At 37.8% G+C, this 23,434-nt stretch overlaps 1 protein-coding gene across 5 annotated transcripts; it reads left to right on the forward strand.

The window, feature by feature from the left end:
- The first annotated feature begins 180 nt into the window (after positions 1-180).
- Positions 181-23,410, forward strand: FIRRM (FIGNL1 interacting regulator of recombination and mitosis). 5 transcript variants are annotated; one of them, XM_049809305.1, is made up of 26 exons: positions 188-274; positions 2,613-2,668; positions 3,971-4,198; positions 4,722-4,761; positions 5,486-5,574; positions 6,800-6,904; positions 7,448-7,588; positions 8,604-8,766; positions 9,128-9,212; positions 9,770-9,908; positions 10,400-10,480; positions 11,553-11,617; positions 13,317-13,465; positions 14,367-14,475; positions 14,996-15,182; positions 16,211-16,293; positions 16,672-16,723; positions 17,060-17,153; positions 17,813-17,994; positions 18,674-18,796; positions 19,720-19,815; positions 20,249-20,362; positions 20,823-20,927; positions 21,233-21,313; positions 22,086-22,199; positions 22,510-23,410. In XM_049809305.1, the coding sequence occupies exons 3-26, from the start codon at positions 4,100-4,102 to the stop codon at positions 22,693-22,695; spliced, it is 2,682 nt and encodes an 893-aa protein (XP_049665262.1). In that variant the 5' UTR covers positions 188-274; positions 2,613-2,668; positions 3,971-4,099; the 3' UTR covers positions 22,696-23,410. The 5 variants fall into 5 exon arrangements, with proteins under 5 accessions (XP_049665264.1, XP_049665267.1, XP_049665265.1 ...); XM_049809307.1 differs by lacking the exon at positions 3,971-4,198 and having other exon boundaries at positions 181-270; positions 2,590-2,668; positions 4,735-4,761; XM_049809308.1 differs by lacking the exon at positions 3,971-4,198 and having other exon boundaries at positions 187-270; positions 2,610-2,668; positions 4,735-4,761.
- The last annotated feature ends 24 nt before the right edge of the window (positions 23,411-23,434 follow it).

The raw sequence follows: 23,434 nt of genomic DNA on the forward strand, positions 1-23,434 counted from the left end.
AATTCTCATCTGTAATTCTGAAATGGGAGCTTAATTATAATGTGTGGGGTTTCTTGTTTTGCAGGTGTGCAGTTACTGTGAGATTGTGGCTCTAGCAGTCTTCACTTGAAAGTCCTAAAAAATCCGATTCTGTATTTGCATGAAAACAGAGCTATCTTTGAGCAATGCAAGAATAAAATGAGTATGGTGAGCAAAGGAGTAGTATATTAAACCCAAGACAGCAAGTTTGATTGTGGAATACTTTCAAGAGGAAGCATTATGGTAGAAGATGTAAGTGCCTTCTTTATTTGTCAAAAAGTACATGAGATTGAATATGGTTAAGAACAACATTGTCATAGTGGTCAACACTTCTTATTGCTTCAGGTACTGTTCTCCAAAATGGCACTTAGTAGGTGTAGAACAAGCTATTCGGTCACTGTGCAAGCCATGATTTCTCTTATGACTGAGGTTCGAAATATGGCAAGCGGTTGTCACTTTGTTTCCAACTTCCCAGTTTTGACAAAAAAGAACTGCTAACAGTACTTTGTTGATCTACTGAAGCTAAAACTTCCTTTTGTTCTTCAATCTGTAGTTAGCAGTTGTCTATCATCAGTAAGTTTCAGAGCTGATGCAGAAAAAAATCTGAAGTGCAATCACAGCCTTGGCACAACTGACTGCTTTTCCCTCTCTCTCTCTCTCTCTCTCTCTCCCCTATACAAAAGCAACTTCAGTAGTTTCTAAATCATCCCTTTAAAATAGTCTACTTAGAATTGTTTTTGAAACAACAGTAGTTAAGGGTCTTCTGTAAAGTACAGGAAATCCTCTATGACTCTCTCTTAATAGCAACATGGTCAAAATGAGAATCTTGTAGTTGACTTTCATAGCCTTCAATGACAGGATCTTAATGCAATAATTAAAGTTACTTAGGTCACTGCTGTAGTTTCTTTCCATCCCCTCAGACTATTGTCCTTTTCTCCTCTACATTGTGTATCCTTGCATCTAGTTTATTGCAGTGGTTGACTGTCTCTAAGTTTTTATTTCTGCAAGGGCACCCAATGAATTACTGCTGCAATAGAGCAGTGCGTGATGATAAGTAGTAGCTTTGATGTACTTGTTAAGAGTTGTGTAAGAGCTTTTTGTCCAGTTTTGGTTAAGACAGAACATGCAGTGGCTTTTTTTTTCTGTCACTTGGTGATATCAAGCACTCAGGACCAGGTTTTGTAGTTCTTTGGGTTTGTATGCATTTTTGGTAAGGTAATTTCTTAACATCACTATCTTCAGCCTAGGACACAGGAGTGACTTTTAGACAGGCTTTTCTGAATGTTTGCTGCCCTGCCAAACTGCTGAAAAGACTGAAGAGGTGTGAGTGTTCAGTAGTACCCTCAGCAAGTTTTGAAAGTGGGTCATAGCATATAAGCAGTTTAATTTCTGGAAAAATATTTAAAAAAAAAAAACCACAACCAAAACAACCCCCAGCCCAGTACAGCACTCTCGTTAGTAATCTGCTATAATAGCACAGTTCATCTTCTTTCCCACTTGTCACCTAAAGCTCAGTTCTGTCATCCTCCAGTTTTCTGGATTGCATTTGTAGGTTTATTGGTTGGTTGTTTTAAGGATTCTTCTTTCAACTCAGCTTCTAAAGCATAAATCAGCTTTACTAATTTCTAAAAACTGTATGGGTATTTCCAGTTACTTGCTGAAATTTTCTTAGGAGTGATGTCAAAATCTGAATGAAAATTTACAGACCACACTAGTAAATATTCTCTGGTACACTACTTCCAAGGCTTGAATAAAAGTGTGTATTACATACAGAAATGTTACAAAGATTTCCAAGATTGCTAGCAGAATTGAACACCAGTGATAAATAAAATTGCATCCCCCTCTGGTGGCAAAGCAGCAGAGCACACAGGTACGCAGTCGATTCTGAAATCTGTTGCTGCAGTTAAACCATCTTCAAGTTGGGAGCCTAACCCTTGAGAACCACTTGTTGTGCTATGTTAGGATGCTAAATGATCTTGTTCAAGCTGCACTCAGCAGCCACTACAGTTCTGGCACTGCCAGAGAATGTGAGAGGGGGACTGGGGACAGTGACTTGCTTCATTTTTAATTACATATAAATGACAATAGGCATAAACAGATGTTGGTTTAAGCGGAACTCTGTATTTCTATGCAAAACCAGAATCAGAAGAGTCCTTCACTTCTAGTCAGACATGAGAATTTGTCAAACACTTCAGTAATGAGCATCCAGAATAAATCAACATAGGAAAAAAAGCAAAAAGAGATATAAGGACTAAAACATTGTGTCTTTATGATATTTTTTGAAGGACCAGTGGTTAAATTTAACTGGAATCTTTAAAGGCCATTTCCATAATACATCGCTGCAGTCCTTTATCAATTGTTTTAACTATGCTGGTCCTAAACACACTTCTCTCTTCAATGAATTTCTCAAAGAGGTAGATACCACCGCCAACCCCAAAATAATGTGCTTTGCTTGCCAAATACACACGGCCATTTTTATCCAAGAGCTGAGCCAGGGTATCGTGCAAAGCACTGTAGTAGTCAGGATTATAGATGGTCTCAGAGGTGAGAATTATATCATACTTTGAAAAGGGTTTGTTGCTGCTTAACAGGAGCCGGCTGACTTCAGACCACTCCCCAGAGAAAAACCTGCATTTGGTGAGCACATCAGGTAAGCATTCTGCATTCCTGGGCCTCTTTGAAGGAGGCTTGCTAGTTGTTCTGTTGTCTCCACTGCCCATCCTGCTGCCTTTGTTTGTACAGTTAGCCAGTGCGTTAGGCAAGGTTATTTCATCAATCACTGTGCTGTTGTAGTCCTGAAAATGGACTTTTTCAGCTTTACCCCTTAAAGCAACTATTCCCAGCAGTCCAGCCCCGCAGCCAAGATCCAATACAGTCTTGTTGGTAAACTGTATTTTGGCCTCAGAAAAGTAGTCTATGAGATCAAAGGTGCATTCCCAGATTTTCAGTCCCCCCTCATAGACTCCTGGGATGAGGTCAGAGTGAGAAGAAACGCTTTTGGACACTATGCCTTCTCTGTCGGCCCCATCCAAACACATCATTTCCACTACAGACATCTTGATGTAATACAGGCCTGATACTGTTTCCATCACTTTATTTTCCAATACTTTGTCGAGATCTTCGGGTATGCTGTGCTCTTTGGCAGCTTTAAAGCAGAACTTTGTCTTTGACAGCATTTCCTCTTGGTTCTTCTCAGCTCTCAGCCTTGGGCTGGGGTCTGCTGCTGTATCAGGGGTTTGCTTGCTTTTTTCTATGGAGTCCTGCTTGCATTTTGGAAAGCACATCTTGTCATGAGCCTCTGGTTCATTGCTTTCATTTTCATCAATACAAAAATTAAATCGAAAAGCCATTTTCAGGAATAACAGTAAAAAAAAAAAAAGTCAGCTTGATTTATTACAGCCAGTAACACTCATCTAAGAGTGATGCTGATAAAAAATTTTATTTTTATTTTTTTTTTTAGAGGATGTTTTTATGTAGTTATCGCTACGGCGAAGAGTGCTTTGCATGTAGGATATCAGATGTTTTGCCCATTAACCGGAAGAATTGCTTCTGGAAATAGAGTAAATAGTTTTACATATCATTAGTTGCTAAACATTAGCACAAACAAACCGTGTAATTGTAGCATCCTAATTTTCATTAAAAAACTCCCACCCAACCACCTTCTAAACATTTTAATTCACGATAAGACAGTGTTACAAGTGACCACATCTCTCACGTAATGTACGTACGTGCAGGGAAATTAGGGTAGCTACTTATTCCGGTAAAACTCGCCTTTCAAACCACGCAAAACCAACGCGCACGGAGGCTGTTAAGGCCCAGCTTCCCTTCCCCTGCGCCCCAGCTAGAAGCACACAGGCCGGGCAAGGGGATCCAGTCCCGCTTTACCCTCCCCGGTGCCCGTACGGACCACCCGTTACCGGTCGCGCTCACCCTCCGCTTCTCTCACGTGGAGCGCCTGCCCCTTCCGCTTCGTTAAGCGCATGCGCGCCCCGCGGAGAAAAAGGGGCGCGGAGGCTGCTGGGATAGTGGAGGTAACTTTTTCCCGCCGCTGCCCGGCCGTGAGGTGAACAGAGCCGGAGCCATGTCCCAAACAGATCCCGAGCTGCTCCTGCAAGAGCTGGGAGGTTGGGACTGGGACCTCTGCCGCCGGGAGCTGCCCGCCGTCCTGCCCCGGCTTCTTATATCCTTCCCGGGAGGGCGGTTCGGCTGCTGGGTGGCTGTGGGGAGGCACCCCGAAATGGGGGGGGTGTGTGTGTGTGTGTGTGTGGGTGTGTGTTCCTCCTTCAGCATTGCACTGTTCAAGCAAATAAATCCGTGGGAGGGGAAGCGGGGCAACTTTTGTAAGGGGCTGACAAAGGACGGAAAAGCTGGGTGCCGGGTATTTCACTGGAAATGAGTACAGCCTTTCGCTGAAATAAAAGATTGACGGTAGAAAATAGCGTGTGGTTCATTTAACGCCCCCCCAACCAACCAGACAAAAAAAATCCAAGACTTGCTCTCCCAATACATTGTAGAAATGCTTGTGCTGATTGTGCGGGTACTGAGGTTTATCTGCCTGCATTGGTTATGGAGCATCCCTGCCAATTTCATGTGATGGATGAATTGTACAGGGGAGAGTGTGAGAGAAGTCACTGTGATTTCTGCAGATGCGTTAAAGATAAACTTTATGGCAGAACGAGCTTGAGTTTCTTTAACATTTTTACTCTATGTATCAAGAGTCTGAAGACTGGACTGAGCATATTCGTAAGTAGTGACCAAGAGGTGCCTCTTCTTCCTATGGATCATTGTATTGCAATTGCATTATAAATTCTGCACTTCTTAAAAATACTTATGCTGTAACTAGTGACTTTCACAGTCTTCAGCAATCCTGCTGGACTTTGCACATTACACAGATTGCATGTTGAATAAGCTTCATAAAAGCCCATAAAGAAGCTATGCATGTAAGGCTGCTTTTTCCTTCCCACTACTTCTGATTTTTAGGTACTTGAAAGAAGGGTGCTTTTCATCTTGTATTTTATTGTCTTTTTGGCCATTATCTTACAGTTGGCAAAACTCTTGTAATACGTGATAGCGATAAGAAAATAAGGCTGATACGTAACTGTTGAGGTGTCTTGCTAACATTAACTGTTAAGTTGCATATTAGCATCAATGAGCACATTAAATGTGCAACTACTTGCAGTTTGGAATATGGAAAATTCTAGTTCCCTGGGCAAACAATTGTGCTCAACCTTCAACTAAGTGTAGTCAGGTGTGGTGCTATTATTGATGGGTTTATGCATGTTGGAGCTTTTATTGTTACTTGATTTTTCAGATAATGCCTATGTGGCAAATGTTATGTTGCCTCTCAAAATCAAATACCTGATCTATTTCTGCTTGATGCAGTTCTTTGTTTCATCTGGTAGGTTGCTACATATTTCTGATAATCACACCTTGTTTTTCTGTAATGTTTAAATGTCTTGCTTTCCAGGTGTTTTGAGGATCCTGACTGAAATGTTTTTGCCGCATATCAGCCTTGCAGATTTGGAACAAACTTTTTTCTCAAAAGTATTACCTAAGGTATGACAGTTTCAATTAAGTATCGAATTTTCAGTCAGTCCAGTGCCAAAACATGCTTAGAATGCAGTGATTCTTTTTTGAGGTCACACAATATAATTATTGTTTTGGATACAAAACTTGAAATTAAAATTTTACCCTTTAAAAGTTTTAACAGTTTTGTGTTGGATTGTTTCTGTGATTGTTCCCATTCTTTATAGTGAGGAGAGGATGGAAGATACAATGTTCTGCTTTCTATAGTCAGTAATGGAATTGTCTTTTATTTCTTTTTGAGAAGATTGGGCTTTTTATAAAATGGCTAAGTTTGAGAATTTTTACAGAGGTAGCCTCTCAGGACAAATAAACTGAAGAACCCAATACTCATATATCATTAATAAATGTTGTGAAAATTGTGAATAAACTTTTAGACCATACTGGCTTAACGTATGTTCTCTTTTTTTGATTATATGATGGAGAATTTTGTGCTGTAGTTGTATTAAAATTCTTCATTGCTTGCATTTTAACTGAAGTAAAGCAGTGCCAAATTACTTATTTGAGGCCTCAGCTTCTACATTTTAAGAAGCCAGTAGAAATGGCCACTTGATTTCCATTTCCTTTATTTTAAGTCCTGTGCCAAATTTTGGAGATTACAAGAAAAATGCCTCATAACAGGCATATCCTGAACAAAGTTTACTGTACCATACCAGTTTATGTAGTATCCTGCATGTGCCTGGAAGACCTCATGTTTTTGCAGTCTCAGCAGTAACACTATCAAATAAGCAAGGACCTCAACCAAAGTAGAAATTACTGTTATTTGTATGTCATAGACTTCTTTTTTTTAATGTATTCAAAATGTTAACGATCATTCTCCAACAAGAAAACCCACATTTCCAAAGACAAAATGAAAAACCGTTTAAAATGATGTGGTTTTAACCAAGTAAAAATCTTTGGTAGAATGAGGTATATATTTAAAGTGAATTAGCGGGGAAGATTGTTTTACTAACAGATTTTAGAAAAAGTAACAGCTACTATAGCTTCTGTCTATAATTTGGGAAATCATAAGATAGTTTTTGCTTCTTGATATATTATGCTTTATGATTCAAATGCTAGAAAGCGTTGTTTTTCTCCTGTGAGTTATCTCAGTAGCCCATTACTCCATGCCAAGGAAGCAAGCAAATATAGAATGGTGTTACTATTTGCCTGTGTATGTTTATAAATAAAATATTTAAGTTTTGTTTTGTTCTGACAGACTCTACAGTTATTTGATAACTTGATGTATGAATTATCCAGTGAGGCCAAAGGATTAACCAGCCAGAATACAGAGTTATGCAGCACTGTCAGGAATCTTCTACAGGCAAGTCCTGTGTTTACATTATTCTTTCAATTTACTTGAACAATTAAGAGATTTTTAGAATATTTTTGCCAGCTACATGTTAACCAGGTATAATTTGATCTTCATTTGCAGTGAAGTTCAATTAACATTTTGTGAATGATTTGATCTAGCATGTGATGCTAATCCTATAATTTTTTAAAAAGTCAAATTCTGCTTAAGTTCCTAATGCTAATGGAATGTGATTCTCCATATTTAATGAGTGAATCTGGCACCTGTTTATACAGTCACTTAATTCTGAGTTTTAATTTTTTTTCTAATTGAGAACAGTAGTCAAAAGAAATATGAAGCTTTCAAAGAGTATATGGTATTGGAGAAAAGCTCTGGAATTGCTTGATATTATTTTATGGAGCTTCATTCATCTTTTAACAAACTACTTATTTATGCAAATAGCAGTGAAGTTTAAATGCCATAAAAATCTAGGTGCAATTCAGCTAAGAAAAGATGCTTTTGAAATTATTGCAGGAGTGAAAAACATTGATTGTTGTTGTTTATTCTTGCTTTAAGACTATGGTGCAACTGCTGGAAACACTGACTGGTTGTGTACGATACATCTGCACACTGCAAGAGTGTGTGCCTCTGGAGAGTATCCGCACCCTTCCATCCTCAGTTCTTTATGTAATAAAGAACACGTTTACACACTGCAAGGTCGGTTTGTCTTAGGAGAAAAATTCTTATACTGGTTGGCTTTTAGGAAACACTCATTTTGTAAGAAGATCCTATTTTGAAATAATGTTGTCAAATTATATTTTTTTAATTTAAATTTAGTTGTTAAATAGTTTACAGAATGTACTTAGTGCACAAGTACAAAGATGATTTTTCAGCTGTCTGCACAGCAAATCGGACCTGGTAGTGAGAGGCACAGACTGTGCTATTTCCATATTTTCCATCAGTGTCAATGGAATATTTTGCTTATGAATGTAGGCTCTCTGTGACATTTGTGCACTTCTGATAGCTGCGGCATTTTCAGAGCTACAAATGATTGCCAAAATGGTGCTACTTACCTTATTTCTATGCAAGTTCCAAAGTGGATTGAAAGTTGAGAATAGGGTCTTTATGTTGGTTATGATGAGTAAAGTGTATCAGTTTCAGATCTGGATTTTCAGATGGAACAGTAATTCCCTCTAGAGCAGTGAGAAAAAAAAAAAAAAAAAGAGGAGGTTATCATAAGGACACAATAGCTTTTGGTTGGCCTTCATTTTCACCTTTCAATTTGTCTTTCTTGTGGGATTGTTTACATCAGTTTTCCATGTCAAGACTCAAACTTGGGTGCCATACCTTTATCTAAAAATTATAATTTGAAAGTATTGGGAAATATTTGGAATGCTGCTTCCTTTGTTGCTAACATTGTACTGTTTTATTCAGAAATATGAACTTAGGTTCATACATTGAGGCCTAATCCAAAGCCCACTAAATTCTCTAGAGCCAGGCAGACTTCATTAGTTGTTGATGATGCTGCAGGTGAACAGCATTTTATATTTAGCAAATGGGTTGGTAGCAGAAGCTACAGATCTGGCTGTGTATTCACTTAAAGTAGGTATGTCTATGCCTTGTTCTTTTTTCCAGTGTATGACAACGCTCTCAGTATTTTCAGCATGTGAAAAATCAGGTTGTAATTCCTTAACTTTTTTTTTTAAAACCTCTTCTACCCTATTTCCTACAGGATAGTGAATCAGTGTACTGTGGGCATCTGCACTTGATTTCTGACCTCCTACAAGCTATGTTCAAGGAAACTTACTCTCTTCAGAAGCAGCTGATGGAACTACTCGATATGATTTCCATGGGCTCTGCTTCTACTGAAGATAATATCACAGATATGGTGTCAGGTATATGTGGATCTAACTTTTTTTAGTCTTGCTCAGTCTTTTTTTCTATAGAGAGTCGTCTGAATTTTTAAAACAGGGTTCTGAGCATCTTTGGTTCCTGCTGTCTTGAGCAGCCTTTCAGAAGACAGCATTTTGAAGTTTGAAATATTTCTATTTTTCTCCTGAAACATTCTCTGTGGGATGGGGCATGCTGTGTAGGCTTGTAAGAAAGGGGCAGCACTGAGCCATTTTCCTGATTCAGTGTCAAGCAGTGGTATTCTGTAGTGCTTGTGATTGCTGCTGTTTTCCTAGGAGAGTAGCATAGCTGTGAATTCATGAATCTGATTTAACTCAGCTGTTGCTGTTGTTATTTCCTTGTTAGTAATCCACACTGTGTTGGAGATATGCTCTGTCATTTCCAGTATGGATCATGCTCTTCACGCCAATACATGGAAGTTCATAATCAAGTATGTCATTTAACTCTTTGGATTTTATTGTAATACAAACAGACTGTAATTTTAAATAACCACTGTTTCAATAGCTTTATGTTCAGAGTTTCAAATAAAATTGAGATTGCAGAATTCAATTTAGCTATTTAGCTAGTAAGTAAATTTAGAAATTTAATTTAGAAATTTACCTAGTAAGTAGTATTAAAGGCACTGTCAGTGAAGGTAGTCAGGAATCGTTCATGAAAGTAAGAGAAGCTTGACTTTGTATTACGATGCAAAATAAAATTTGAAACACTGTTGCCTAAATAAATAATCTTAAGAGGTCTAACCTGCAATTTTGTAGGTGTTTTTGGCTTGAGTTGTGCTGTCTTGTGCTTTCATCCTGCCTCTCCTCTGTGTTTCAGTTGTGGCTATGAAGAGGGTTGTTCTCTCTAAATTTTGGGTTTCAGTGTACATAGATATTGCACCAATTAGTGTTGTATAAGAGCCTAAATAGAAGAATTAGTTATTTGGATTTGTACTCACTCATTGCATGATCACTTCTGACAATTAAATATCTGATTCCTGTCTTTTAGGCAAAGCCTGAAGCATCATTCTCTGCTGCAGTGCCGTCTGAAACACAGTGACATCCTCAGTGGCCTGTGCAAGGACACTCTTCTTTCTTTTCACTCCTGTTTGCAACTGGCTGAGCAAATGAAGATGTCAGACATACAGGTGAATTAAAAAGCTCCCAAAGCTGCTGTTGAACTTGAGGAGGATAAATTCTTTGTGCTGTATTATTGCTTGGAGTGGTTTGGGGTTTGGTTTGTGGTTGTTTTGGGGTTTTTGTTTGTTTGTTTTTTAATTCATGTGGTAGGCAGAATTCCTTGTTCTTTTGAAACCACCTGAAAATGAGGCCCATAACTTTGTTTAGATTGGGGATGTTTCAGTGAGGCACTGAAAATTTGTTTCCACCATACTCTATGGGAATTCTATTTATTTCCTAAACTGACAATATCGTAAGCTCAATCAAAAGATAGCATTTCAACTCTGAATTTTGCTATAAAAATGTTGAGGCATACTGAAAATTTTTAAAGTTTTTCCCCCATAGCTGCAGAGTCTGTAGAGAATCAAGTTTGAAATAGGTTTTGAACATTGTTAGCAATCTAACTTTTTTATCGTAATTACTCTGTATCTTAAGTTTTAGAACTGTTTTTTTTGGACAGGAGGGCACTGACCTCAGGCTGTTCCAGAAGACAGTCAAACTGTGCAGGTTCTTTGCTAATTCCCTTGTACACTACTCCAAGGTAGGTTTTAATACTTGAATTCTTTTTCATTTAAAATACTTGAATGTTAGTATTAAATTTAAGCCTCTAGTCTGCAAATGGAATAATTTTATACTGCATAATATCTTAATTTATGACTATACCATATGGGTGGTATAATTAACATCCACCCATAACCTTCTTGTAGTTTTTCCACCCGTATATACTCACAAGCCTAAGCAGGATTACTGCTGTGATTTAACTGAAAGGCAAACAAGAATAATAAGCTGTTACAAGCAATGTCACTGAGGAGTTGGTAGGAGAGGTCCAGTCCTTACAGGCAGCCTTGAGTCAATGCAATATTAACTTTATCTGGAAGAATTAAGCAGATGACACCAATTGCCAAGTTTTCAGAATTGTTGCTCGTTTTAACAATTGAAAATGGTGTGGCATTAATACGAAGAAATGCCCACGCACTGTTGTTAGCCCTGACACTAACTTCCTGTTCTTTTCCTGGCCCTTTCATTTTGTTGCTGTTTTTTATTTTTCTCATTATTAAGATACTGTAAATCTACCCATTTTAAGAATGTATGTGAAAAAATTTTGCTTTCTAGGAACAGCAGTAACAGTGTGTTCTGCATCTGTTCTGTCCCATGGGGTAAAAGCAGGGAGATGATTTGTTATTGTTGTTGATTTTTTTTTTTTTTTTTTTTGGCACAAAATGAATAGTATTGCAACAGGATGAAACAGCCTTACAGCACATATGAGACCACTTCAGATTTTTGCAGCTCTCTATGGTTATTACAACTGTACTTACCAATTTTTTTAAATAAGCCTATAAAAGTAATTGAATGTATATACATATACATATGTATATTTAACTATACAAATGTAAATTAATTGTATATACAAAATATATACATGTAGTGTAATTAATCTTAGGAATACTTTGTTTACTCTTTGCTTTGCACTTGCTTTGTGATGTGGATTATTAGAACTTAACCAATTTTTGCAGTGTGGTACTTTACACACCAATATAGCAGAACAGAAAGAAAGTGTATTTAATCATGTATTTTATATTAAAAGTACCATTCAACATTAATGGCTTTTGCAGGAATTTCTTTCTTTCTTCTCTGATTCATGTTCTCAGTTACATCAGCTCTTTCTTCAGATATACAGGTAAGTGAAGTGCAAATAATTGATTATTGATAGCATCTTAATAACATCTCCGTATTGCATTCTTAAAGTTACAGGTATTTTGAGATGTAAAAATAGAGTTCTTGTTCCGGAGCTGTTGCTTTCTTTTTTCATGCACAGAAATCTAAAATATTTTTTTAGTAAATTGGGCATTTTTGTGTGATGCTAGTTACCTTAACCTCATTCTTGATCAGTGCTGCGAGTGTCCAATACTGACAAACCACTAACTTTGTTGCAATTACTTATGTCAATGTTTCTTAACAAGTTTTGTGTAGAATATGCAGATTGATTGTCTGGGACACTGGGTCTATCTATGCAAGTTCATTTGAAAATTCTTGTTCCTAATATCAAAATTCCTGAAGGTACGATTTGCCCTTCGGTCACCTTGCGATGAAGCAGTTAGGCAGTTAAAACAGAGCAACCCAGCAGTGTACCTTCCACTTTGAAATAAATGGTAGCATGCTGTTATTCAAATTGTGCAGAGTCAAGGCAATTCAGAATTACCATTCCCTAATAATTCCTTTCTGTTTCATATATAAATAAACAGCCATACGCTCTTTTTTTTTTTTCCTGTCTTAAATTCTAGTGAAAGAAAAAATCCAAGACTAAACACAGGTGTCAGCAGCAACATTTGATAGATTGTTTCTACTTTAAGACAAAGCGTGGAAACATTTGTCCTAAAGGGAGAGAGGATCAGAAACAGAGTATGGAATTTTTCATAGCTTTACTGTTGTGTTTATATTCTTGTGAAATCTCACAAAAGGACTCTAGTTCTCCCGGAAGCAAACATTTTTTTAATGTTATGCTTGTAAAGCATAACAGCCTGCAAGCAGCTTATCATTTTTCTTTCAAAAGTTTTGTTCCATTTGCTGCAATAGTGGGGAAAGAATAGGCGAAAGTGGACTTTATAATAGAGGGCTGATTTCAGCCATTCTTTTGGAATTGAAACCAGGTTCTGTGGCGAGATTCGTGCATGACTTCACTACATGTTTCACTGCAAGACCGAGTGGATATTTTTTTACAAGTTTCCTCTTCTAACTTCACTTACCTTGTAGATCTTTCTCAAGTGGAAGGTTGTAAACTTTTATTCACTCAGCAAAACTGAGCAGGATTTTTGTGTAGGAAGGTAGCGTTTTAACAGTCACTTTATAAGCTGCAAGAGTAGGTGGTTTTCATTTCATGATCTCTTTTGCTTTATTCTTATATCACTTCTTTCTTTTATTGCCTGGGTTTTTTTGTCTTCAAAGAAATTGTGGTACCCTTTTATTAGTATCATGTGTTAAATTAGTGCTGTCACATTTATGACTGTCAAATTGTGTATACAGGTGTTCTCTTGGCTTTTTGTTGCTTAACTTTTTTTGTGATTCAGTATATTTCTTCTTATATATGTTATGTATTTTACATGCATTTTCCTTGAACTTGTAAGGTTTTCTTTCAACGTTTAGTAAACTATTGGATTGTGATGCTTAGTTTAAAGGCTGAATGCAGAGTTGTAATTCTCAGGCTATAATAGGCTATATTCTAAAATGGGGAACCTTTTCTGTCTTTTATTTCACAATAACAAGGAAATAATCAATTTACCTTTTTGTAGTTCTTTTGAAAAGTGATGTTACTGAAAATGCTACTGAGAATATTTTTTTTTTTGATTTTTTTTTTTTTTTTTTTTTTTGTATCCCCTCAGCAAATTTCCTCCCAGTCTCTATGCTCCAGAGATCTTAGAAGTTCATCGAGATGAAATATCTCGGGTTTTCCTTGTGGCTCTGGACCCTCTCATCAACCAGCTTCTTCCCTTTAGCCCTTTTATGGAGCAAGTGTTAAGTGAAAAGTTAGGTGGGTTTAAAATACAGCTACCACTGCTATAGTACAATGTAAGCATCTCTAAGGGATCAGGATTGATGTTTTGACTTTCTGGACCACAAGCAATGTTCTGTACTGCTTGTCTGTAATTCATTTGTAAGTACTATGATGTAGCCAGTTGCATGCTAACTTAGATGAATTATGTAACAGATAGTTCATGTTGCTGTTGAATGCATCTTTTCTGAAGTACTCGCAATAATTCCAATATTAATCTGATTAAGAGAAATCCTATCAATTCTGCTGTTTTCAATAATTTCAATCCACATTTGTTACAAACTTTCAAAGTAGGCTGACATTTTTCTGCTATTCTGTTGGTGGGGGAAGGCAGCTATTTTTTCCCAAATTAAGTATTTTCTGTGAAAAGTAGAATGCCTTCAAACTGGAAAATGATCAGCTTTTTGTTATATCATGCCCCTGTCCCCAATTTCTGCCCTCACCAACATGTCATAATTCTGAGATAGCTGCCTGACTTCTTTCCCACATGTGTACTCTGGCCTCGTGGTTATCCTGACACACTTAGAAGAAAACTTTGTTTTCAGTGTTTGAGGCATCCAGGGCTTTCAAGCAGACTGGAAGCATGAGGCATCCAGATTGTAACTCCTTTGTAGCATCTTGCAGTGACAGTTCAGAACTGGAATATTAGATTTTACCTGATACAGTCATTGCATTTATTTTTCACATCAAACACAATGTTCATGATGAAATGTTCCTTTTTTCCCAGCTGTTTCTATAAGTGATTTTTTGATTGTTTTGACTGGGAATTTCTGTGTTTCACCAGTTGTTCATTGTTTGTCACTTGCTTAAAAGGCAGTTTACACACATGAGATATTTACCAGGACAGTCAGCATCACATGTAAAAAACCCACTTCTACAGGTCTCCCGCCTGAGCAGCAGCTGCCCCAGTGTCTCATCCTGATTACCATAATGGACAAGCTGTCCTCTCAGCCTGAAGAAGTGCAAACTCTCTGGAACACAGGAAAAAGGTACTAAAAAGGTTTTTGTTATAGTTCTTCCCCACAGCAAACAGTCTATACGGGCAAACAGCTCAGCAGCTGGGGTTTCCCTTGCAACCAAGTTGTAAAATTTGTCAGACTCTATGGATTTACATCGTTACGGTGAGAAAAACCGGATCTGACGTTCAGTGCTTCAGGAGTGAAGGATACAGAGCCAGAGATGTCTGTTTTTTCAGGAAAGGAATGGTATTTAGAGTACTTCCAGGATAAGAAGAGAGATATGTATGTAATTTGTGGATACTTAAGTAAGTTAAAATCTTGCATTTTTATGCCTGAACCCTCTAATAATCACATGAATTTGTAAAAGAGGAAGGTAGTCAGGAACATAAATCTAGTGTAAAAGCACTGAAGTTATTGCTACTGTTTCTGGTCAAAGACAAAGATTCTGTAGTACAGGTGTTGGTTGCAGGATTTGCATATCTGTAACCCAACAGTTTTTAATTTTATTTTTTTTTCTCCCCCCTTCTTTGTTTTTCTTTTACCCTTGCAGCCTGTCTTTGTTTTCAGCTCTCTTCTTCAGTTTCCAGCAATGTGCTGGCGAGCTTTCTCTCCCTGTTTGTTTGCCAGAGGTGATCAGTACAGGACAGCCAGCAGTTCCCATCACCCTTTATCACTATGTCTGTGTCCACCTGTGCTCCTTCATTGCTTCGACACTCCCATCACACTTTCCTCAGCTGGTAAGATTGTTTTTTGCTTATCATCTCTTCAGCTGTTGTGATGCATAGGTGCTCTTTAAAAAAATGAGTTCTTTCTAATGATCTAGCTCTAAAGAGATGCTTAGCTATGAAGTGGTTCTGTAGAAAGCAGCCATGATAGAGTTACGTGACTGGAGTTCACTTATACAGCAAATGTCACTTGTGGGAAAGGGGAAGATAAAGCTGCATACAAGTTCTTGAGAAACTCAGTGGTTGTTGTCCTCTTTGGGAGGGGGGGAGGTCAAGTTGTTCTAAAAGTTCAGTGCTTTCTTTTATGCAGCATTCAATTTGTATTAAATTTACCTGGTTTTGTTAGTCTATACAATGAAGTAATAAAGTGGCATTTAATATTTAGAGTAGATTACATTGTTGCGATTCCAGCTAAGAACATACCATAAAATGGTAATAAGCAAGTTTTTCTACTTCAGAGGAGTATTCTGGGTTTTGATTAATGTTATATAATGTTTGAAAAGCTTTTCACTTTTTACCGCACATAGACAAAAGAACCTCTAGATAAATGTAAACCTTTATAAAGTTAAGAGCTGTCATAAAAATTACAACCCTAATTTAGGTTTGTTTTTTTCTGAATGCTACATTCCTCATTCAGGTAAAATTTGTGTTCATAACAGAGGAAAAGGTTTTATTCTGTTTTTGGTAAGCTGCCAATAAAGCTGGCAAGAAAATTGGCAATACATTGGTTTAGAAAAAAAATAATTTTTTTTCATAAAAGTTGCCTTGCGAAGAAGGAATGAACATGATGAATGTTTTGAAAAGTGAAGGATCCTCAGCCCATTGAAATGAATGTACATGTACATTGAAAGTGTGGAAAACTAAACATTTAGCTGCTTGCTTGATGGTGTAGCTGAATATAGAGTATGAAAATGAGTTCTTAAAACATTTTAAATTGGATAAGCTGAAAATCTTATTAGGTTTTATGTTAATTAGTGGAGTAAAAATAGTAGGCCTGAAGTCTGTTTCTGCATGAATTTACATATATATTTTCTCCTTAGGAGTATGCTCTGCTGGATGCTGTGCTGAGTTCTAGTATGATAACATCTCTGCTAGCAATGGACTCGTGGTGCTTCCTTGCCCGGTAAGATGTTTTTATTACAGGTCAAGCAGGATTTTCACAGATCCAGTTAGTTCTGTTGTTGTACATAATTCCTTGAGAGAGATTTTTTTAAAGACAAAATTATGCCAGAATTGGATTCTTTTCAGATACAGAGCATGTTTTGAAACTTAGGAGCAGAAATGGCTTAGCCAGTTTTACATTCATGCAAGTAAGGGGAACATACCTTTTCTATTATTTAATAATTGTTTTCTGGAATGGTTCTCTCAAGTAAGTTGTGTCTGTGCATATCAAGTTTAAATAGTTAAAGGAAATGGCCATCTCTCAGACAAGATTTGTAATATTTAGTCTATAAAAGAGTATGAAGTACAGACTCACAATCTTCTGTCTCTCACATTCCAGCTATGGAACAGCTGAACTGTGCGCTCACCATGTTGTTGTGATTGCCCACTTGGTAAGAACCAGTGATATTTGCAATTTGGCACCAGTTTTAATCCTAGTTCTACTGGCAAACTTTCTAAATGACCAAAGACAGGAATTTAATTTTTTTCCAAATCCAAATGGAGACTATTTTAATTCTTCAAATTGGGTTACTAATTAGCAAAAGCAGTACCGTGAAAATATATAATATGCCTAGTATTTCCAACATGTCCTGCATTGTTTTATTTAAAGAGTTACTGCTGTGATCCCACATAGCAATTCTCAGAACATTCTGTATATAATTCATTTGCTGAGTGGTGATTTTTTTCCTTAATTTAATTAGATGCATTACCCTTTTATCCTAATTCAGATAAAGTCTTGGCCCAGTGACTGTTACCAGGTCTCTGCCTTGGGTGTTCTACTGAGGCGTATGCTGTTCTTGATGGCTCCAGATCATCAGGCAAGTATAGCACCAGCACTTTTTGTCTTTAGTAGAAGAGATCTGAATCAGTAGCCTGTGTTAAAATATCCTCTTTCACTTCTTCAGAAATGATAAGATGTGGGTGCTTGCTTGCTGTACTTGATATTGTACTTCTTATTACTTTGTTGTAGTAGATCCTAATTTATGCAGATGTGCTCTTTAAAACAAGAAAGGCACATACACCTTTCCAAGAGTGATTTTACTGAACAGCAATGAAGTCTGTCCTTTGATTAAGGATGAAAACGACACATCTCCCAGATTTGCTGAAACTGTATGTCCTGTCATTGCATCTGCAACTGGTATTCATGAGTGTTCTCATGTCACCAGATATAAAGAGAACTATCCTTCCCTGTCAGTGCCTCCCTCTATACCTCAGAGAGGCTAAAGCTCTTTCTTCTACTTGCTAGGGCCATTGTTTCAAGCAGCTGAAAGAATAAGTTGCTTAATCATTCTGATGTCCTATATGTGACAAGGGAGATGGCAGTTCTAGAAGGTTATATAAATAGTTGATTTTACTTAAATGAAAGGTTTTACGCAATTTTTTTCATGTGATATTTCTAAAGCAAATTAGTAGTGCATTTTGGTTTCTCACCTTTCTGAGAGATTACCATTTAGTTCTTATTAACTTTTCTTTGCAGGTAGAATTTGCTCATAAGTTTCATCCAGAAGAAGTGGAGAACTTGGCTGTATGGCAGCACATATCCCTCAAGGCCCTGAATCCTGATCTTAGGAAACAAGTGGCCTGTCAGCTCTGTGTGGCAGGGCTCGCACAGTGCAGGCAATGGCTGAACAGCAGGTGTGCTTTGGGAGAGCTCCGACCTGTGGTAAAGGAGATTTCATTCTCTTTGTAAAAATGTGTGAACTCTGGATTTCCAAGCTATAAGGATTCTGTTGCTGTCACCTCAATTCTATTCTGTGCGTTGCACAGATTTTTTTCCATGCCTAATTGGCATATGCATGAGCAAGAACTCTCATTTTAATGTTTTCTTCTAGTACACAGCACCATAGGACCCTCTACTCTGAGGGTGACAGTGGGGGTCTTGTGTTTACAAGTTATTCTGGTGATTGTTTGCTCTCTGGGTGAGCAGATGTATTTTTCTTTAGAATTTCTGATTTATACTATGTCATACAATTACTTTTAAGTCTTAAAGTTCTGGCTGTTTTTATGTGGCATCAAATCTGAAAGATGCTCGCTCGTCTCTTTGGCGAAGGAGTGTGAGAAAACAGAGGCTTCCACATGAAGGATCTGCTGCCAACTTTCACCTGCCAATGCAGCTAATGACTACAGCAGCGTGTGAAACTCGCAGAAGTAACGGATGGTTTCCTTGCTTTGGAAGCTTTATTGGCCAGTGGCCTGGTGGATTAGCTGTACTGTACAGCTGACAAAGCACACTGGGCTTCTTGCCATCTTGTATCATTTTAGATGTTTAATATGAGCCTGGGGTTTTGGTTTGTTTTACATGTAGGTTTCTTTGGTTTTACTTAGACATTTTTTCCTACTAGAATACTGCCCTTTCTGTCCTGCTGGTTGCCTGCAATTTTGCTGGTGATGCTCTGGAGGCAGAACTTCAGGCATCTGTCTTGGGAGTGCTTGGTCAGTTCTGGGCTTTTCTCCAGGCTAAGCAGGTAAGGGAGTTTGCAGCTGCAATAGTGAAAGCACCATGTCTTTGAGAGGATAGTGCTGTTTCATCATGTGTTTGTTACTAAGTTGTTTTACCTCGATTGGACCATTTCTGTAAAGCACAGTGTAACTGTGCTGCCCATCTGCTGTCAGCTGGTTTATGTAATTAGGCAGGCACCTGCTCTGTGGAGTTTCACTTTTCCTGAATGTTACATATATGGCTTCTTGTTACTCCATCTTTTACTCAGTGTAGGATTCAGACTTGCTTAAGGAGAAGTCTGAAATACCTCATTTTGATTCATACCAGTTACAAATTTGGCCTATTTTAAATGTTCGTTAGCATGTGAACAAAACTTGTGGTGATTTAATTTGCACATAGCTTAGCACATGAAAACCCAATGAGCCAGTAACCTTCCTCCCATATTTGAGAACAAGGGGGTAAGGTGATTCCCTTGCGACTGTGTACCTGTTCATGTCTGCAGTTGCAGTAAAGGAAAAGGATTGTCATGGTTCTTACTCCAGATTAAAAAAGGAAGTTTGAGAGTGGGGGTGAAGAAGAGCCAACAACGTGTCCCTTCAGAGCTCTCTTCCAACCTCAGCCATTCTGTGAAGACATTTAGCAACTGGGAAGTGCAAAGAAATAGTTCAAATAACCTTTAGCTGCTTATTTTAGTGAGTAGAAGGAGGAGATGAGGGATAAGAAATATTCTTAATAAAAATCAAAGTAAAGGGTCTTGTAAAATATGACTACCTAGAAATATTGATATGACTATTTTAATACTTTCTTCTGCTGCTTATGATGTGTTGGTTTATGTGTGTGAAGTTAGGCTAAGAATTTTGGAACGCTACTGTAGCTTTAAATTCTTTCTTAAGTAGTTATTCTATAAGATAAAATGCAGTGTTACTACTATCTTGTGATTTGTTGAAGGTCTCAGATGAGCCATGTCTCCAGCAGACACTGTGTTTATTGCTTCACCTTTTGGAATTTTTTATCCAAGCATTAGATGCTCAACTGATTACTCAGGTAAAAAAAACAAAATAAAACCTTCTTATGAATAATTTACTTCATGAAAACCAAGTTCTCTGTGATTTACTGAATCTCCAATGAGTTATTTCATGGTCTGGCCTTCTCTTAACACATGGAGGGTCCTAATTTTATTTCTTCCTTTATTACTTTCCTGGTCTTTAAACCAAGTATATGGCACTCCGGTTAACAGTGCTTTTGAGAATCCCATTACTGTGTAAGGTAATTGAGATACATGGATATGCTATAGAGCATGTGCATTTCTTTCTAAAATGCACACTGCAGCTTTTTCCTAGCCAGTTTTATTCAAGGTGTAGCATGCTTCCTTTTGTTTTCAGTCCAGTTTTCTAAAATCAATGTCCTCAGATTTAGACAGAACAGTTTTCACCTGCAAACTGTTTGATGTAGCTTTGCTGGGGTTTGTTTTCTGCAGGTATTTGCACTGCAGTCTTCCCTTTTCCAATTGGATCCCCCAGATCATGTTCGTCTAGCAATGGTGGATTTTCTCTCTTCTGTGGGAAAGGTGTTTATACCACAAGAAGCACAGGTAAATATAATTGTGGCCTTAGTGAAATAGTCTTCAGTCTTTTGATGAAAAGATATGCTATTTATTTAAATATAAAGTTAAAGGATCAAGTTCATTAAATACAAACAGGAGTGCCAGGGCATAATCATCTTGGAGAATTATTAATGGTCTATGGCAGTTTTATTTTTCATTGAGACATGCTGAGTGCATGCAAAATGCTTGGTTTATTCATTTGCTTGTTGCTTCTCACCAGTTAGAAAGCACTGATATTTGAACCTCCAAGAAGAAAGAACAGAACATGTCACCTCCTTTAGAGTGTGGGGTTTTTTCTTTTTTTTTTTTTTTCCAGACAGGGCAGTAACACTCTTGCATTTCACAAACCTGTCCCTTGACCTTAGAGCGATTCTTTAATAATAAATCATGATGGTAAGATATGCACAACTAACTCTGTGGAACTGATAGATATTTGTTCCTCTTTCAGAGGCAAGTTGTACCCCAGTTGTCGTGTTTGTTTGCTTCGCTGCTAGCTGACCAGACCTGGCTGATTCATCAGCACGCGTTGGAGGCATTCACACATTTTGCAGAGGTAAGCATAGCAGAACTCTGGATGCATGTATTTGGCACTGTTAACTTACATTGTACAGAAATTCTTCTGTCTTAAATGTTTGCTGCTCTTCACTGACTGATTTGGATCTCAGTATTACAGATGCTATTGCATATCAAAAGTAATGAGGGCTAATGAGTTGTAAGTTATGTCAGGAGCTGGAAGTGAAGGAAGATTAAGCATTGGTTGCAACAGAGAAGGGACTGTCACAGAAACATTTTTTTACTTTGTTTATTCCTTTGTTAATATGAATGTACTAAACAATTATTACTCAACAATTTTGACAGGAAACAAGCCATGAAGATGTTGTTCCTCAGTGCCTTAATTCTGAAGAAACTAAGAACAAAGTTGTTAGTTTTCTGGCTAAGGTATGTATGTTATTGAACCATTTTACTGCTTTCTTAGTTGATGTACACATCCATTATAAGCAGTACGCGGTCTATGTTGACACCTGCATTATCTGTATGGTGATTAAATAAGTAAGTTTCAAATAAATTGTTCTGTTAACTGGGATCTGGTTGAACTTTTCTACTTGCTTTAATCAGCAGAATTAACAACTGCCATTCCTATGGATGCTGCTCTTAGAGTAACTCCCAACTTTGCTTTAAATGCTTTGCTTTTCCCTCCTAGAACAAAATAAATGGTTAAATGGCACAATTATTGTTCTAAGCAGAGAAGTTACCTATTAAAAGACAAGGATTTCATCATTTGGTTTGTGTAATTTCCTTTCCTGTTTCTCTTGGATCAGTTCCTGAAAGCTAAATGGATATGCATGAAACACCTTAGTCCTTTTTGTGTGTTAGAAAAAATTTTTTAAGAGCAGATGGCTATGCATGCAGAACATAGACAAGGGGAAAAGGGGGGGGTGTTTATCATGCTGTAACCTAATGCAGGGCTATCTGGATGAGCAGTTTTTGACAAGCAGATAATTAGCAGAAGAACTGATAGTCAGTCATGCTACACCAAAGTTGTAGATAACTTCAATCTCTTGCTCAGAAGAGTGTATGAGAAACTAGATTCACTTTGAACAGCACATCAAGATCTCTCCGCCCTCGCCTTTGTTCTGGCATATAAATTGAGCCTATGAAGGTTGGTAATGCTGCCTTGATTTAATTACCTCTCCTGTGGCTTTCTCCCTAGACAAGGCAAGTAGAAGAGACAACAGAAGCACGAACAGAACGTGTGAAGCAAGAAAGGATTACCTGCAGTGCACAGCTTATGAAAATGGATGGAGAACTGGAGTCAACAGGAGAGGTATGTGCACTGCTTTAAATGATCTATCTGGGCTCTATTGTCGATTTCAGTCAGTTCTGGGAAGTATCTAAAGAGGTTCAAGATGGTCTTGCTGTCCTCCCATGTTCTAAGAAAAAAAGGTTGTGTGCATTCCTGCCCCTTAATACTGTACCTGAATGCTCTGTACTGCCTGCCAGCCAGCAAGAACTCGCACAAGGCAAGGGAGTCTTTTGCAGCTCTTCTCCATCAGGGGTTTTCTTGCATTTGGATGAAGACTGATCATTTATGTAGAGCATTATAAATGATGTCTCATGTTTACTTAAATCTGCAGCCTCTGGCAAAAAGAGCATGTCGCCCACCCTCTGAGGAGCAGTATAAGTCAGCAGTAGGCATGATGGAGGGGGCAGTGGAGGCTGTGAAGCTGCTGCTCCGGAAAGGGTCACCCCCTGCTTGGCTTGCAGTGAAACTGGAGGCTCTACATACAGCTATAGCTGTCCTCAGAGACAGTGTACGGTAAGGTGCTCAGCAGGTTTTAGAGACAATAAACAGCTCAGCTCCCTGTTCTGAGGGAAGAGATGCCTTTGTACCATGACTGCTGGAGAAGAAAAAACTGACACGGGATGCTCTACTGTACTGCTGGGTCTCAGTTAATGTGCCAAAATGAACTGAGGTGTGAGATGTTGGCCCATCTTTCATAATAACTGGGTGGAAGGACTGATAATTTAATGGACACTGTTGTGCATGAGCTGTCCTTATGTATATTGCAAATGTAGAGCTTGCTCTTCTAAGCTACTGCATGGACTGCATGGTGATAAACATTTCATGAGATTGTATTTTGAATACTAAGATGTTTGAATCTGTTGTACAAGTAACAGTTACCTTTGTTCCTGTCACGTACAGGTGACCAGAGTAGGCGTTTTTATCTTATTTTTAAAATACACTCAAAAATAACAATTTAAGGCTCTATACTGTTCTCTGAACATACCTCTGCTGCTGGTTCCACTCCATGCATATCTTTTAAAAATAATCTTTACTGGTCACAGTTAAGAGCAGAAAGAATGCAGTGCTTAAGCAGTTTATGTTCAGTGGTCCTTCATTGCACGGTTCCTAGCACCTCTTATGCTATCCACTGACAGAACTATATAAACAGAAATAAATAAGTTGAGTAAACTATACATTCATCTTAAAATCATCTCAGCTAAAAATTAAAAGGAGCCATTTCTAAGAGCTTTACTTTTCTGAAAAATAAAAAAAAA

This window comes from Accipiter gentilis, chromosome 8 (assembly GCF_929443795.1).
Source record: "Accipiter gentilis chromosome 8, bAccGen1.1, whole genome shotgun sequence".
NCBI lineage: Eukaryota > Metazoa > Chordata > Aves > Accipitriformes > Accipitridae > Astur > Astur gentilis.

Coding starts and splice junctions, on each gene's coding strand:
- FIRRM (XM_049809305.1), top strand. CDS start 4,100: ATGTCCCAAACAGATCCCGAGCTGCTCCTGCAAGAGCTGGGAGGTTGG. Junction 5,575..6,799: donor TCTCAAAAGTATTACCTAAG/GTATGACAGTTT, acceptor TTGTTCTGACAG/ACTCTACAGTTATTTGATAA. Junction 16,294..16,671: donor TCGTGGTGCTTCCTTGCCCG/GTAAGATGTTTT, acceptor CTCACATTCCAG/CTATGGAACAGCTGAACTGT.